This window comes from Camelus bactrianus, chromosome 3 (genome assembly GCF_048773025.1).
Source record: "Camelus bactrianus isolate YW-2024 breed Bactrian camel chromosome 3, ASM4877302v1, whole genome shotgun sequence".
Lineage (NCBI taxonomy): Eukaryota > Metazoa > Chordata > Mammalia > Artiodactyla > Camelidae > Camelus > Camelus bactrianus.
The window spans coordinates 76,348,632-76,366,696 of NC_133541.1; the positions used below are offsets into that span (position 1 = coordinate 76,348,632).

The 18,065-nt window shown below is 31.8% G+C and overlaps 1 protein-coding gene across 11 annotated transcripts in view; it reads left to right on the forward strand.

Annotated features, from left to right (window-relative positions):
- FER (FER tyrosine kinase) overlaps positions 1–18,065 on the forward strand; it is a 364,680-nt gene that overhangs the window by 147,977 nt on the left and 198,638 nt on the right. For 10 of the 11 annotated variants that reach the window (XM_074360443.1, XM_074360438.1, XM_074360441.1 and 7 more), the window contains 2 exons: positions 3,308–3,400; positions 13,967–14,170. In XM_074360443.1, the coding sequence (XP_074216544.1) occupies positions 3,308–3,400; positions 13,967–14,170 (297 nt within the window). The remainder of the gene's footprint in view (positions 1–3,307; positions 3,401–13,966; positions 14,171–18,065) is intronic. The other variant, XR_012505568.1, reaches the window with a different exon arrangement.

Sequence of the window (18,065 nt, forward strand, 5' to 3'; positions counted from 1 at the left end):
ACAGCGGAGGGAGGTAACTTGAGAGCCTCTTTTAATGCAATTTGAGAGTTTTAGTAAAGATTAATTTAATAACTTGATAGGTATGGTTTTACTTGAACCGTAATTTAGGAATTATTTTTTACAAGAATTTTTTTTTAGTTGATCATAGATAGACTTTTAATTATTATGAAAATTCCTTAGTTATCTTATATGTCTATAGAGGGAGAGATTGAGAGCCCCTGCTTCATTTAATTTTAAAGTTATGAGAAACTGCCCTTCAAGGAGATGTGAAACTGCATCTAGAACTTTTCTTTCAAAATAGGTTTACAGCTGTACTTTCAGCATTTTTATGAATGTTATTATTCATAGTATTACTTTGTAACATCATGTATTATTTTATAACATTGCCTCTTATTTACCCGCCTCACTGGCCCGCACCTACCTCTACTGTCCTTTGGCCAAAACGCATCTCTGTTTATCTGGAAAAGGCTCTTTACCTTGTCACTACTTGAGGTGGATAAAATGAATATATCACCTCCAGCCTTGACAGGCTTACAGGAAAAGTTAGGCACTGTGTTTGTGGTAATTGGATGGAAGCTTTTTCATTTTAATTTTAATTTTTTAAGTAGCCATTTAATTCTTTGATACAAAAATCAGCCTATCAGTGAATTCAGCGTAGTCTGATGTGTTGTTAGGTAGACCACAATTTAAAGCTGATGTGTAAAACTGATACGTAAAGACTAGAGCTTTAGCGAGTGAATCCCATGTTTTATTTGTGGAAATCTGGGCATCGAGTGAGCTGACACTGATTAAAATGTTTTATAAACCCTATTGATTATTCCTGTATGAAACTTAAGGTCTACTTATTGCTTCTGTTAATACATTTTTTGTATCAGCCTATTTAAAGAGTACCTTTAAATGAAAGAGTGCTTTCGTTAATCATATATCCCTTTGAGCACACAATATATTATGCTTTGTAACAATATTGAAGGAAGCAATTTTTGACGTCTTCTTTACCCCACACCTGGAACTATCCATTAGTCTTCTCTAATAATAACATCTTAAGAAAATGTTTTCTTTTTTAGTATTATTAAAGGGTTTGGGGAGAAATTGTTCTCTTTCGTTTTGTAGGGTTTGAGGCCTAAGATACAGCTTAAGGAGAGGTTGTTTTTTTTTTTTTTTTTTTACCATCTCAGGGGATATTATTAAATAATATGCAAATAAAATGGTTTCTAATACTTGAGACTCTTCCCTTAATTTTCTGCTTTTCTGCCTAACCTCCCATGCAATTTTCTGTTCTGTTCTTATAGTGCGTGGGGACTATACTCTCTGTAATATTTTGAGAGCACTGACTCAGAGGAGAAGCCTGAATTTACAGTAGAGGTGCCTGCAGCTTTCTTGTGAAACTTTGCCAGATCGGCAAGGTTGGCACTTTCATCTTACCTTCCTGTCAGTAGTGGCTACAGACTTCGCAGTGTGTGTGCTTTACACCGTTGTGGCCCACTCTTCATAAATCTAATTACAAAACAACTGCTGTGTGTGCCTTCCTGCCCGCTCTTCTATTCTCCATATCCTGGCTATACTTTTTTAAAATCAGTTTTTACCTTCCCGAATGTTTTTATTCCTGGAGAGTTCTCAAGCACCAGAAATAGATTAAAAAGAAAAAACACCCAGTTGAAGATGGACATGCTCTAATGAAAGGTCACCGTATTCCTTCAGTAATTCAAGACTTTCTTTTAGCACTTCTTGTGGCTCAATTACAGTGATTTTTGCTAAAAAGTAAAACTGAATCTGTAGCTAGGACTAAGGCTGTGGAGTGTGTGCTCACATTCCTAAGGTGATGATCAATTGTACTACAGTAAAGATTCATTTTTTAAAAGTCAATTTTATTAAATATGTACATGCTTTTAACGTGTTAATTTTTAACTACTTATGGTAATTTACTTCTGAGTTCCCTTTGAGGAAGGTTTGTATTATTTTTTCCATTTTATAGTGATCAAATTGAGTTCTAGCTTGTGATTTACATAGGTCATAAGCAAGTTAATGATTTAAGTGATGATGATGTTAAAAAAGAAGTTGAGATGATCTGTTCTGTTTCAGGGTTATCCTAAGACTATTTTCAATCATTAATAGGTATATGTTTGTGGAGTAATGCGAACTAATAGTGCCACAACTATTAGAATGAAAGCAAATAAAGTGAGAAGAGGCAAGTAGAGAGACAAAAGTTACATTTCAGAAACTATGGTGTTTATCAGGCAGCATGTAACCAAAAATGTCTTCGTTTACACAGACATATGCTAGGTATTGGACACAAAGGAAACAAAAGATAATATTTGTAGCCTACTCTAGTTATTTGCTGCTGACAAGTAAAATTGAGCATCACTACTGAAGGAAGACAAATGGAAATTCAGTACTTGGCAGTAGGGTATCTTGTTCTTTGTCTGCTGCTAACAGTTGATATGTAGTCATTATTGGAAAATTAGTCAATGCTTCCATTATAAATCCTCACACACGCTTTGCCATTATTCTCCTTCTTTCCTCCTGGTTCTCATGTTTGTTTTTCTCCTTTCTCTTCTTTCCTACCCTCTTATATGCTCCATTCACTTGTGTTTGTAAAATGGATTTAAGGCTTTGAAATTTTGAGGAAAAATTTCCTTCAGTTGTGGTATGTGATCAGAATTACGCATCCAACAGCAAACAGCAACCTGGATTACTTTCCTTAGTGATAGTTCTACAACTACTTCCTTCTTCTCCTTTCTCCTCTTCTCTTGTTGTCAACGAACAGCGTGGTCGTCATCGTCATCATCATCATATGAATCTTTGGGAAACTTTCTGGCCTCTTAAGTGGAATTCATTGTTTAAAAATGTGTTCCATCTAATTCTCCTCCTGTTTGTTTCCAATTTGTTTTTTCCTTGAAAATCCCTCACAACTACAGTACTATCTGAAATCTTTTATGTTAGAATGTTTCCTTCTAGCTTGTGTCTTTTTCTCCCCTGCATGCTAATAGCACTTGGTTTTCTGTGTGTTTCCTTTGCATTTCTTGTTTTCTCTCATCTCATGAATTCCTATTTCTTTCTTACTGCTCTCCCCACTCCTCCTCACTTCCCCCTTAATGAAGACATTTATTGAGGGGTCAGGAAGGTAAAATGCTGTAGAGTTTATATGCATTTGGTTATTTGTCATCTTTAATGATAGGGAGTTTACATTTTATTTAGTTGGAAGGCATAATGGATGGATGTAAGCTGTGGATAAGTACCTAAATACCTATAAGTGTGTATGTGTTGGATAGTTTACTATTGCTGAAGGCTTCTTTCTTAATCTCTCCAGGAAAGAAAGGAGAGGCTATCCAAATTTGAGTCTATTCGCCATTCAATTGCTGGAATGATTAGGTCTCCAAAATCTTCACTGGGCACTTCAACAGTAAGTAGGATGAACTCTGTGCTACTGAAAATCTTCATTGTCTAGCTTCTTTCTGATATACCAGTGAATATCATATGTAAATTTGTTCTTACAAATGGAAAGGTGGGTACAGCATTTAACTTTTTGTATGTGTATGAAGCTTTGCATATATGTATATAATAAAACCCCATATAACACTGATGTAGGAAGGAAGAAATATATGTGTAGATTTTTTGTACTACATGTTAATAATTACAGGAATCATTTTATGTACTTTGGGGCCTTATTAGAAGAAAAATATAAACACATTGTTTTACAGTGAAACATTTTTATAACAGGGATTATTGTATATGTATTTTTAAATGTATCAGTGTATATGTGTGTTCATATTTTTAAGAACCTTTTAATTAGAATTTAAGTCTGCTTGGAATTTGGGCTTGGCATATCAGAGTAATGCATAAATTACTAATTATTCCTAGTAACAGCAGCTATAGCCAAGCAAGATAAAAAAATTCTTATCCCATTTATATAGTAAAATCATAAAGTGTTTTTCTTACTTCATTATCTATAAAAGTAAATTATAAAACTTTTTATTCTTGCCATGCCTCATTCACAAAAGAGCTTTATAATCGTATCTTAATGATGGTTGAACAACAGTATTCAATACAAACTAATTATACTCTATTTCCACCATCTTGTCAAGTTTCTAAAGAGTGATATCTTAATGTTTGTTCTTATTCTTCAAAAGTTTAGCTAAGACAATGTACCCTACTCTTATTTAGAAAAAAATAGTATTTTCCTAACCAGATGAGTTAAATGTCCATTCAAATTTTGGATTCATTTGCTATAATTTCTTTTTAATATGTAACACATTCCCATATTTATTCTACTCAGGCAACAATCTTTTATACACAATAAAGGCAAAGCATCAGGTATTTTAATTAACAAAAAAAGAAGAAAATTGTATTTTTATATAAAAGAGATTTTCAACTTATATTTTAGCCTTTGATGCTCCCACTGTCACTTCCAACATACAAAAGTATTCTGTGGGAGTAGGGAGGGAGCCCTGAAATAATGCAGATGATCTCATGTGGCATTAAAAAGCAAATGAAAATAAAAATAATTATGGGCAAGAGTTACATCATAAGTAAATCTCTTTCAAATCTTATCTCCTATTCTTGTTTTCTTAAATTCATGATTTACAGCTTTGCAAATAAATAATAGTTCATAGGACTTGGTTTATTATGATTTGACATTCAAACTAAAGTGTAGGAGAGTAGATTAAGAATTTATAAGAAGTTCCAGAAACTCTGTGAGGCCAGTTTTTTGATAACTTTTATTAGGAGAAAAAGAAAATCAGGTCTTAAAATATTAAAACACAGTTTTTTTGGTGGGGGAGGTAGGTATAGCTGAGTGGTAGAGCACGTGCTTAGCATGCACGAGGTCCTGAGTTCAATCCCCAGTACCTCCATTTAAAAAATAAGTAAGTAAGTAAGTAAATAAATAGATAAGTAAATAATTAAATAAACCCAATTCCGCCCCAAAATAAACAGCTTATACAACTCAACATCAAAAAACAAACAAACAAACAAATAAACAAAAAACAGAAAGAAAAAAAAACCCAAGAAACAAGTTTTTTTAAAAAAAGAAAAACATAGTTCTAGAAAAGAAATGTTCAGATACCCCAGTGAGCCCTTTGTAAAGTTATTTAACATTAAAATAAGTCAGTGAAACACAGGGGCATAGTTAAGTTGTTATTAACTCACCTTTATTTCACTGAGGTCAGAGGTCTTTGTGCTGGCAACTAATAGCTGTATATTGGTGGCTAGTTCATGAAGGGTGTGTCCCACAGTTTTTCTTTCTGTGTGCTGTGAAAGAGCAAGCTTAACTTGAATAAAATGTTTTAAACACTTGGGAGCCAAGCTCATTATAAACTCACGGTTTCCTTTAGCTTTATTCTTAGAGGTAAAGGTAGGAGAGTAGAATTTAGAGCTTAAAAAGTTTAACTAGTCACAGAACAATAAGAAATCGATGATTGTGAGAATGGGGTGACATTTCCCATGTTTGTTTGTTTTTCTCCCCCATGACCTGGGATGTCTGAGAACCTTGTGCTCTCAAGACGGATGTCTAGGGGAGCACCAGTGGCTCTGAGACTTCATGTTACATACGTTACTTTGAAGCTCATAGTTATGAGAACTTCAGCTTTTGGCTGTGATTTGGTAAGTCAGGGCTAATCAGAAGATGAGAGAGCTTTTTTTTTTTTCCCCTTTAAGACACACTGATTTACAGAGGAGAAATCCATTTTGCTCATTATGATGAAGTTGTATAGGAGTGGCTATCCTAAAATATGTTAGGTATAATATTGGTATACACTATAACTTTTTTTCATACCTGAAGATATTTACATGTTGTTTTCTCCACTTATAAGTGGTATTTACCTTATTCTTAAGTAAAATTACTATGTTGATAGTCATTGACATAGGTTAATGTTTGCTTTTTAACAGAGTGCTTTTACCCTAAATGAAGTGCTTTTCCTGCAAAGTGTATGCCTCATTCAAATATACATTTTTTTTATAAACTTACCAACATCCATAAAGCTATGAGATGCCCATTTCATCTAAGAAAATGTTCTCTCTCTAATTGAGATTTCTAGGGAATGCTCACTTCCTCTCCCTAGTCGATCACATTTTTGTCTTCGTGATTAAGACAGTCATTATCTCCATCAGTTAAGTGCCCTTTGGTATTTCCTGATTCGTTTAGAAATCTCATGAACCAAAAGGATTGAGACAGTCTGGCTTATGAAGCTATGCTACACTATGAATAAAGGTATAAAACTAGTTCTCTGAGGTGTTAGATATCCTATTTATTTGGAGAAGGAGGTTTTTCCTTAAACTATACAGGTAACTGAAGTCTTGAGTCTCAATTTGAATGTGAAGGTGAAGGTTTCAGTGTTAAGCATAATAATCTAAGATGAATAACATTTAGAGGCTACTTAATCATAATTTAAAATTTTTCTGACATAATATAGTATTTTTGGAGTGTTCTAATTTGGTAAAGGTAACATAGAAAAAGGAAATTTTTTAGTTACTAAAAATGACTTTTTATTCATAAAAAAAGTTAAAAAAAAACCCTGCCAAAATGACATACATAAACACATTTAAATTATTTTATTGTGATATGCTTCATACAACGTTAAAGTCACCATTTAAAAGAGTACACACAGTGGTTTTAGCATATTCATTATGTTTTGCAACCATCATCACTATCTAATTTCAGAACATTTTAATCTCCCTCATAAAAAATTCCATTCCTCTTAGCAATTAGTCTCAATTCCCCCCTTTCTTAACTTTCTGGCAATCACTCATCCATTTTTGATCCCTGTGGATTTGCCTTTTCTGGATATTTCATATAACCAGAGTGATACAATATATGACATTTTGTGTCTAGTTTCTTTCACGTGGTATGCTGTTTCCAAGGTTCACCCGTGGTGTAGCATGTGACAGTCCTTCATTCCTTTTCATGACAGAATGGTGTTGCACTGTATGGATTTATCACAAATTGTTTATCCGTTCTTCAGCTGACGGACATTTGGGTTGTACCACCTTTGGGCTGTAATGAATAATGCTGCAATGAACATTCATATACAACTTTTTATGTAAACATATATTTTTTAATCTCTCAGTTATATACCTAGGAATTACTGGGTCATATGGTAATTCTATGTTTAAGTTTTTGAGGAACTGCCAAACTGTTGTCCACAATGGTTGCAACGTTTTACATTCTCACCAACAATGTATGCAATGTATGAGTGTTTCAATTTATCTGCAACCTCAACATTTTTTTCCCATTTTTAAAACATTATAGGCATCCTGTATGAAAGAAGTGGTATTTCATTGTAGTTTTATTTGTATTTGCCTGATGACTAATAACGTTAAGCATCTTTCAATGTGCTTATTGGCCACCTATGTATGTTCTTTGGAGATATGACTATTCATATGCTTTGCATACTTTTTAATTGGTGTTTTTTTCATTGTTGAGTTATAAAGGTTCTTAATATACTCTGGATACAATCCCCTTATCAGATACATAATTTGGAAAAAATTTTTCTTAGTTTGTGAATTTTTTTACTTTCCTGATAGTGTTCTGTGACATACAAAAGTTTTAATTTTGACAAAGTCCAGTATATCTATTTTTCTTTCCTTGCACATACTTTTGGTGTCATATCTGAAAAAAATCAGTGTCTAATGCAAGGTCATGAAAATTTTCATCTGTGTTTCCTTCTGAGAGTTTTATAGTTTTAGCTCTTACATATAGGTCTTTGATCTATTATGAGTTAACTTTTGTATATGATGTGAGGTAGATGTCTAAATTCATTCTTTTGTATGTAAACATATTTAACTTAAAATTAAAAAAAAGCAGGAACTATGAAATCACTTTCTTTACTCAAATAAACATACAAAAATTGGAAATATAAAACAATTTCAGATAAATTAAACAATTATTTGCAAGATATATAGGGAAAGGAATTAATCATAATATCCCCATTGGACTTGTCGTAGCTATTTATTTCAACATTTTTAACAGGCGAAATGTAGAACTATGGGTGAAGACAGTCTAATATAACACTTCAGTCAGCAGTGTTGCTGGAAGGATGTGAGACAGTTAGCTCATAGATGAATTTGGCTTTAGCTGAGTTTTAGTATCTGATGGTAAATGTTTGCTATTTATTGTTAGGATCATTTTAATATGTTACATCAGCTAAGCATGTGCTCTTTTTTTCCACTGTACTGAAAGAGTTTAATAACGTATCATTAGTACCTCCAGGCACTGAGATCTACTCCATACTCAACATCTTCCCATACTTCAGAAAGTTATAAATTTGCATTGAGAACTGTTTCTCATAGATTTCTTCTGAAGTCAAGGCCAGGTGTATTAGACAGGATTCGTTGCAGAATTTGAAAGCCTACTGGCAATCGTAAGTGTGCATTTCCATTGAAAGTCTTTCAAACCACATTATATTTGATGAGATCTGTTCTAGTCATGTCAAGAATACTGCCCTCCCTCCAGAGGCATTGTTTTTCTTGCAGAACGTTTGTTATAAGGGCTGAGCAAACAGTTTGTTCCATCTTACAGCCATTTTTGAGTACTAGTTGTTCACAGATCAATGGAGTGCAGAACACCCTTATAATATAACAGTAGCACTTTTTGAAAAATGTTCTTTAAAACCAGAATAAAGCACATTTTGGTCCAGATAATTATTCTTCAGACATCAGAAGAATTATTAAAGTTATTCAACTTCTGTCTCCTTAAAATTAGTATTTTTCTATATTCTGTTGACATATAGATTACTTTAATTTTAGAATTACTTTGCACTTGAATTTAGAAAATACAAATATTAAAAAAGAAAGATGTGCTTCCATTATATATAATAATATAGTAGATAAGATTTACTTGTTCGCTTCTTTTTAAAAAATTAGCAAATTATAATTCAGCTATGTTTAAGTTGTACATCATTTCTTGTGTTGGTATTATAATGCTTGGTTTCCACTATTAGCATAGGAGAATGTCGTAATTTTCATTCATAATATAATAAACTGCTTATATTTTTTACTGTTCTCCTTCAAGTCTTACAAAGCAACCTTGTTCTTCCTGAAACAAGGCATGTTGTTAAATTCAGCTTAAATAGTATATATTTTAAACCTCAGTTGTCTTCTTTTGTTCTTAAGGTCTTTATTTATTTTATTCTTTGTTTTACTTACTTATTTATTTTCGCCCAGGCACTAAGATGTAGAAAAATGAGAAACAAGGGAAAATGCAAATTAAATTTCTTGAATAGTATCACTGCCATAAATACACTAAATTCTCCAATATAGTCAGTCATGTTTAAGAAAACTAAATGTTATTCTCAGAACTGCAGGTTTTGAATCACTAGTACTATTATACATAATTTTCAAGAAGAGCCTATCAGGATTTATTTTCTTTAATTTCACTTTGTAGGGAGTAAATCTATTTTATATGTTTGCTCAAATGCTTAATTAAAACAAATGACCCAAATCATGTCAGAGTGATAATACATTCTAGACAAGCGATCCTAACTTGAAGATAAATGTTTAAATTTACTGAGCTATGATTTCATACTGACTCACTGGAATAATCTGGTAATAGTTTTAGTTGAGATGTGTAATTTTAAATTAGCACTGAGTACCATTAATGGACTAAAACATGTTTTTATTGATACTGTGTCACATTTTATATGTAATATTATATGAGCTTAAGGAAAGGATATTTGATACTGAAAAAATAAAACTGAAAAAAAAAACACAGTGAAATGATCGGATGAGAGAGGATGAGTGAAAGTCACAAGCACAATTAGAAAAAGTAAATGGATAAAAAGAATAAAGAATGATTACTAATAAAGAGAAGATGAGTAAGGGAATTAAAGAAGCAGGGTTAAAAAACCAGCAAAGTCAGGGGAAATCAGAAGGTGTTGGAGGAAGCACTCATGTTAGACCAAAAATGAATGACTTTAAAGAAAAAATATTTTGCTAGAGATAGTGTCTCCTATTAGAGATCCAATAAGGTGCACAAAAAGGCAATCAAGGAAATGAGAAATTGTAGAAGTAAGGTAATATTTGAGTTTGGCCTACCTGTCTATTTTTTTAAATAAAGTTTTGGGAAGAATTGTGTAAGAATGAGAATCTCTGATTAGTATGTAATTATGCCTAGTCATTTTGATAGACCACAGTTATATTACTAGCTAAAGACTGAGCTAAATCAAATTCTCATAAAGTATAAACAATTATTAATTAAGACATTTGTGAATAAGACTTTTGTTGCTAGTTGCATAGTGGAAAGTGAACATTAGGTGAAGTATATTTATCATGAAAATAAGATACCAATGCATGAAAAAAATAGTGAATTCTACTTTACTGCTGAAAAATTAGAATTTGCAGATTTACAGATAGGCCATAGTGCCTGTTAAAGACAGAACTACTGCTCTAATTTATTTATATCCTGTTCGTCTAGCTTAAAGGAAAATGATTGTTAAGGTCAAATATCCAGAATATTCTTTATTTTTCATTATTTTCAGAATTAACTTATTCAATAAATTCAAAACATAATTGTTTAGAAATTTGGGGTAAAAAGTAACAGGAAGAACATTATTATTCACGCTTTCATTTTATGTTAAGCATTTGTTCAACTATCAAACTCTAAATGATATAAAATACATTTCCTACCTATGGCTACATTTCCCTTTCACTGAAAATAACTTTTACTACCGTCAGGCAGATTTCTATTCAATACACCAAAATTTCCCACCTTTTGCAAGTGTTTGGTGATTCTCTTATTTCTGATTGTATGACATTTGATTCTTAATTGTCTCCTAAAATTTCCCAGTGATATATAGCTTTAAAATTAAAGAGGTCTTATGGAATTTTTGAGCAATGTCTAAAATCCTGTAGGTAACTTGTAGTCACCCTAGTAGTATATTATTATACTAGATTTGAAATAATTCATCACTTAGATTATTAAACTAATAACTAAACTTGATAAAAATTTTTATGATTGTGTTAAAGTTTTATTTAGTTTGTTCAAGCTCATTGAGAGGTTTCCTTGTATATTTTTCATGCTGTTTTCTTTTATTTTTTAATGGTTTCTTATTTAGGTGCTTAATTTGAATAAAATCCAGAGTTTGATTTTTTTTTTTAAACTTCTGTCGTTGCCTCTCAAGAAGGAGCTCATCTTGTGTTCAAATGTTTGTGGTAAAAGCATACAAATCTTCATTATATACTTATGAATTAATTCAAGAATTAGCCTGAACTAAGTAAGAAACAAATAGCTTATTTTTAAGTCAAGAAAAAAAGTATTTCCGTTTTCTAGTACTGACTCCTCATTGTCTCTTCATTTAAACCAATCTTTTAATTTCACTATCCCAGTATGTTTTGCTGGAATATTCTTTAGGAACAAGGCCCAGGGAAAATAACTAAACAGCTAGCCTAGTCAATCAGGAAAGCTTGTCTTATTATGTATAATTTAGTAACTGTTGGATTACTATACATTAAAAAAGGAGATTTCCCCTTTCCCATATCTTTGGCAAACATTTTAGATAACTTACTGACAAGGAAAAATCTTTCCCCACTGAGGCTTAGAAAGATGTGATACTTTAATTAAAAAACTTTATTTCATTTTTGATGTCGTTATGAAGGCTTTTGGGATGCTGGATTTTGTTGATACATCCTACATTCTTTTACTGTCAAGCTTGAAAAATTGTGTTGGACTTTAATTGAAATCATATTAATAAAAACATTCCTTCCGATGTTTCCAGGGAAGTCCCTGAAGGACCTGGTAGACCAGATAGGAGAAATGTACATCCTTTCCCTGTGTGTGTGTGCACACACACATACACACACACACACCCACAGTAAGTTCAGCCTACACTTCCTAACAGTATTGTCTAGGGGCTGGGGAACAAAAGATCCCTGAGCTTCCCTTCCTACCCAAAAGAAGCCAATATACCCAAAGAACTGGAGCGTAATCCCTATGAAATAGCATTGTAAGTTCCTTCCTATTCAATTCTTCTTCTTCTTCGTTTTTTAATAAACAAAGAAACAAACAAACTTAGATGTTTCAGGATGATTTTTTTCCCAAAGATATCCCTCACCTTCAGATCCTTAAAGTAATTTCTCAGTGTTAGCTGAGCTCTTGTGTTTCAAATGCCCTTTTGACTTAATGAATTCTCTAGGCTCTGCATTCTCTCAATTCTAAATAAATCAAAATTTGGGAGGATAGGTTGAATAGGACAAGAAATCAAGCACATGAACATCCTTGTTTATGATGCTTTTCTATTATGTAGACCTTTTTTGAGAGATAATGATAAAAACAAGTTCTTTGCACAGAGGTGACACTGAATTTCTTATTTTATTGATTTTTCCCCCTCTGGAAAAATATCAGTAAAACACTTTGCTATTGGCAAAACTTGGGAAATATCTCTATTATAGTAAAATTTTTAGTATTTACTGTATTGAAATGCACTGTGACAATTTTGGAAAAGAAATATTTAGTAATTTTGGCTATCTACTTTAATAATTATAAACTGTTGGTATCAGTATACAGAAGTTAATTTTGTGTGGATTATGCATTTGTTTTTAAAAGTATTACTTTTTTACCTCTTGTAGTTGTGGCTGGTTCTATTATATAATTCACTTTTTAAACCAATTTTAGGGAACACAGTTTAATTTTGGGGGAAATACTATACTTATAATTAGTACTGAAAGAAAAAAGGCTGATTTAACTTACAAAGTTTCCATGTACAATAACACCATGTATATATTTAAAGAATTAAAGATTATCCAAGTGGTAGAAGTAGAAACCAAACAATGGACTTTGGAGTCTATTTGGGATTTCTCAAGGTTTTTTTTTTTAAATCAGTAGGATGGATTTTTGAAACCTCCTCAAAGCTAGTTTTTATTTACCAGAAAAATACCGTATTTTTCCCTGTATAGAGTTCATAATATTATCCTGAAAAACTTTGTGTGTAGATATTTGCCTTTCATTTATTCTTAATTCTGATTTTTCCAGTTTGTAAATTACTTTCTCACCAGGTATTGTGCGTATTGTATTTTGAGAACGTTAAGAGTGAGTGCACATTACTGTACCTTCTCCATAAACTACTCTTACCATCTGGGGCAGTTTAGTTTCTGTGGATGATAACAATAAACAAATAGCTTTTTACTTGTAACCAGAAAATGTGGGATTTCATCTATCATTAATTAGAAACATTTCAAGGAGACATGGCCAGCTGTTACCTCTGCTATTTGTTATCAGCATTTGGCCTCCTAAAGGAACAGGCGATTTGCTTTTCTTGCTGCACTCATGACTTACATTCCTCCCTTGTTTTTGCCATATGTTTGTAATTGTGTGTGGTGGTTTTCAGTGATGCTGTTTTACCTAAGGCTTTATGTGCCATTGCCGTACAGGATCAGGACCAGCCGTGTGGCAGAGGTAATGGTTAAGGAAGTCAGAGGAATCAGTTTAAGAATGGGAGTTCACAGCAATAAGGCAGCATGAAATGAAGCCTTAGATAGTGCCCCGGGGGCCTATGACTTGGAAAGCCCACTGTCTATGTGATTAAGAGTTACTTTCATAAAAAGAAATAACTCAACTTTTAATTTAATTAAAAATGTAGTTGCTTTGTGATAAATTTCTCTGATAATGCTCCCTTTTCATCGTAATTCTCTGATTGAAAAAATTGAAATATATGGATTTATTTTATGATATGGTAAGACTGTAAATGCTAACTCTACATGCTAATACTGTGTTGTACCTATGTATGATAGACAGAAAAAAAGAAACAATAACCTTGAAGTATTGAAGGATATGTATTTGTGCTAAACTTCAGCACTAGTGTGCCAGGATGCATGTTCTTTAAAAGTTAGGAAAATTTCAGATTCATCATATAACTTCTAATTGATCAGTTAAAGGGAGGAACATATATAAGAAGTGTTTATAATTGCTATGAGTTTTACCGGAAAAGAATTGCTATTTTTTCTAATTTAGTTTTTTTTTTTTTTTCAATATTTGCTCAAGTTCTGTGATTCGATCCCCATAATTGAGAAGCCTCTGGCAGAACAGGACTGGTACCATGGTGCAATTCCCAGAATAGAAGCGCAAGATCTGTTAAAACAACAAGGAGACTTCTTGGTGCGAGAGAGTCATGGGAAACCTGGTGAATATGTCCTTTCTGTATTTTCTGATGGACAAAGGAGACACTTTATCATACAATTTGTTAATGTACGTTTCCAATTTAGTTTATATGCATATTTTGATGTAGTTCATTGTGGTAGAATTGTAATACAATAATAAATAGTTTGTGATAAATGAATGTAACACAAAGTTTAGGACTTAATTTTTTTTTTCTGAGTTCCTTAGATACAGTGCACCAAAATTCATTAAAATGTTAATCTTTTTAAGGAAATACATATTTTAAAATGTAAGTTAAAAATAATCATTACAAATTTACATTAAATTTAAATGCATAAATATTTAAAATATTTTAAGTTAAATTTGAACATTAAAGATACTTTAAATTAAAAATAAAAAGAAATAATGTGATTATCATAAATTTTTCTGGAGAAACTTAATTATGAATTTTATGCTCTTGAAGCTGGCCCTTGAAATTGCATTCAAAAATGTTACCATGAGAGATTTTTAAAATATTCTATTAAATAGTAATAATAACATTTTTTAATAAATGGGAAAGTGATGGTTGAATTGGTTTTATGATACATTGAGGATTAAGGTTTATTCCCCTCTTTTTGTATGAGCTATTATTTGTTAGCATTAATGAACAATACATAGGAATTGAGAAACAATTTTTAAAAATGATTTATTCACATTGCTTGTTCTAATACTGATTTATTTATCGAATTTTATTTAAGTATTGCCAAACTACTTCTTATTATCTGTTACATTCTTCATCAAGAAGAGATGAGTGATCTCAAAATTTTAACTTTACCCACTGAGAAATTTTTAATATTTTTTAGCATATGAAGGAATTGAGGCCTCTTTTTGTCATTTTTTAACCCATCATTTCAAATGGAATGCATTTTCAAGTTGGCTGTCTATAGGATTGAAGCTTATTTCCAGGCACTATACTGATACTAATTACATTACAAGAAGATTGAACCATTATCATTAGATGAACTTCATAGGGTTTTAGGAACATATATGTTCAAGTTCATACATAGTTCACATACATATAAGTTCATCTAATGATAATATGTATTACATATTGTATTATCTATTATGTAGATATAATTCTGAGATGAGATTCACATATCATAAAAGTAACCATTTAAAAGTGGCATGTAGTATAATCACATCTAGGAGTTATATTTAAGTGAAAATAGATACCATTCAGTTAGGTTAAGGGGAATAAGTCCTTTAAAGTATATATTATAATTTTTATACGGTTTGTTAATTTTGCATTGTATTCTGACCTCAACTTGATAATTATGGTTGCCTACTCTCATACATCCAAGCTACTGTTTCTAATAGTATGTCATTCCATATTTCCCTGGCAAACTCTTTTATAATTTGTATGTGCCTTTAAGTTATGGATGTAGATGATCTTATTACAACCTGTGACCATGTTGGCAACATTTATAAAATGGTATGAGAATTGTAGAAAGATCGTAGGTAAGGTATGAACTAACTACAATTTACATGAGTGTTTCCTTCTACTTCTAAGCTCTGAAAGTTACTATTTTGATATACGTCATATATTAGACTGAAATATTTCACTTATTACCTCTTGTAGTTTAAAATATAACCATAGGAATTTAAATTGGTATTTTTAGAAACAAAAAGGAAAGGGTTCACTTGCAAATTATCACTTATCTTTAATATTGCCATTTTGTTTTAAGTGACTAAAGTGAACAGCATAATATATTTTAAAAATTAGACATTGTTAAAAGGTCACATTTAAAGATTTTATTCAGCTTCCTCTGTCATTGAAATTTTCCAATGATCTCGATTAAAGAAGAGAGCTGTAAGTGCTTCAGGTATTACACTGCTTAATTTTATTTAGTTCGCCCTAACTATATAATGGTGAGTTCTTCAATCAGTTGAAAATAAGAGTTTTAAGGTGATATTGCATGTTTGGAGAATTTTTAATTCTTTTTCTTTTTGTGGAGATGAATCTTAGATGAGCTAAAATTATCCCATTTCATTTCTCATATACCTGTTGCCCGGAAGGGGTCAATAAATGGGGGAATTTATTATCAGATATTTAATGATTGCCTATTATATTCCAATGTGAGAATTTATAATCCAGTAGTAGATTATAAAAACTGTACATAAATGAGGGGACAGGGGTCCTAAGAAAGGAAGATATAAAGAAATATGGGATTTTAGAGAATGGAAAAAATGTTAAATAGTGAATCAATGGAAATGAGGTTTTAGTCCCAGATCTGCACTTTACAAGCTCTGTTGTTTGGGAAGTAATGAGGGTAATGGCCAATACAGTGATTGTGAGAATCAGACAGAGCAGTGAATACATTATTTGTAACACGTAAAGTGCTATGCAGATAGTTAAGCATTTTTACTGTTGTTTGATGACTTGATTTGAGAAAACCTACAAATGTACTCTGCAAGAAATATCAATGTAATTGGAAAAGTTAATTTAAAATATTTTTTTGGTTCCTATTTATTGGGATTTATTGGTGAAATTTAAATAGTAATAAAGTGTTTTAGAATTTATATATTTAGGTTTGAGGTATCCATTGATCACAGTTATTTTTAGCAACATTGCCTCTGTCAGCGAGAGTCTAGTTTGCCAGTTATTTTGAAGCTTTGTTTCTATGTGCATCTCACAGATTTTTTTTTAACATGGTGTAAAACTGCACGCAGTGAACATTATGACTGATCAACATAAACGCAGACACTTTCAGTTTTTTCAGTACTCCAGAAGAGAATATCTCTCTGTTGTTTTAGCTAATTCAAGCAAAAAGAGTTGTACTTTTTACTGGACATTAATTATATTGATTTCATAAAGCCAGATATATTAAGCCTATCTAAGTATCTGAATCTTAGTGTAATTTTAATGTTCTTTACTCTAACCTGTTTATGGTGCTTGATAAAAAGCCATAGTCAGAGTTTGTACCTAAAACTGTTTATTTTGTGTCATAAATGTTGATAGATTTTTTAGAGATTCCAATAGTATTGTTCCATTTGATTAGTTAATATATAATCAAATCCTTGCTTTTGTATATGATAAACAAGAATACACGTGATAAAACAAAGGTTCTCCAAAAAGAACTTTTTATGCCATTACTAATAGGAAAGTACCAATTCCTATTTCTCTATTTATCTGGCACATGTTTGCTAAAAACACACTAATGCAGAGTATCGTGTTATGCAGAGTAGGGAGGTGAAACTGAAAATGGTGGCCTTCTCAGTGAGCTTGAAACCAGGTAGATGAGACATTAACAGACTTCATGAACAGAGTTAGAATTAGGGATGATTGAGCCAGAAATTTGAGTTAATATCTGGTGATGAATTTAAAAATAACAACATAAATGTTTAAAAATAAAACTTGAGGAAAAATCCTCTATGTAATAGCATATCATTTTTAATTTTTTTATTCATCCATTCATTCATTCATTCAGGAAATACTAAATGAACAAGTACTCTATAAGGCCCAGGGATAACAGGCCAATAAAACAAAAATTACACAAAAGTGGAGTTTGTGAATAATTACTATGTGAAATTGGGTAGCTCAGTGTATTAAATCATCAGTTCATTCAACAGATAGTTATTGGATGTCTATCATGTGCTAAGTTCCACTTTGAGCTGATGGATATAGTCTCTGAATGTACCAGACAGGTTTACTTTGTTTTACTGCCACCATCTTTAGGCTCGTTGAACTACCTTTTACATTCATACTGTGGGTCTTAAGGAAGATTAAGTGAAAATAAATAGAGACCCAAAACTTGTTTGGATGACAGTTAATTCCAGGTTTGTGGCCTTATTCTTGTACGCTTAAGATCATTTTAACTGTTCTGCTCCAGCCATCCAAGGATTCAAGAGAAGGCAATGAATACCTTCATGTCAAAATGAAACCATCATAAGATAACATTTTCTGTGCCCTGACACACAGTTAGGGACTTAGGAGACTTCCTTCTTA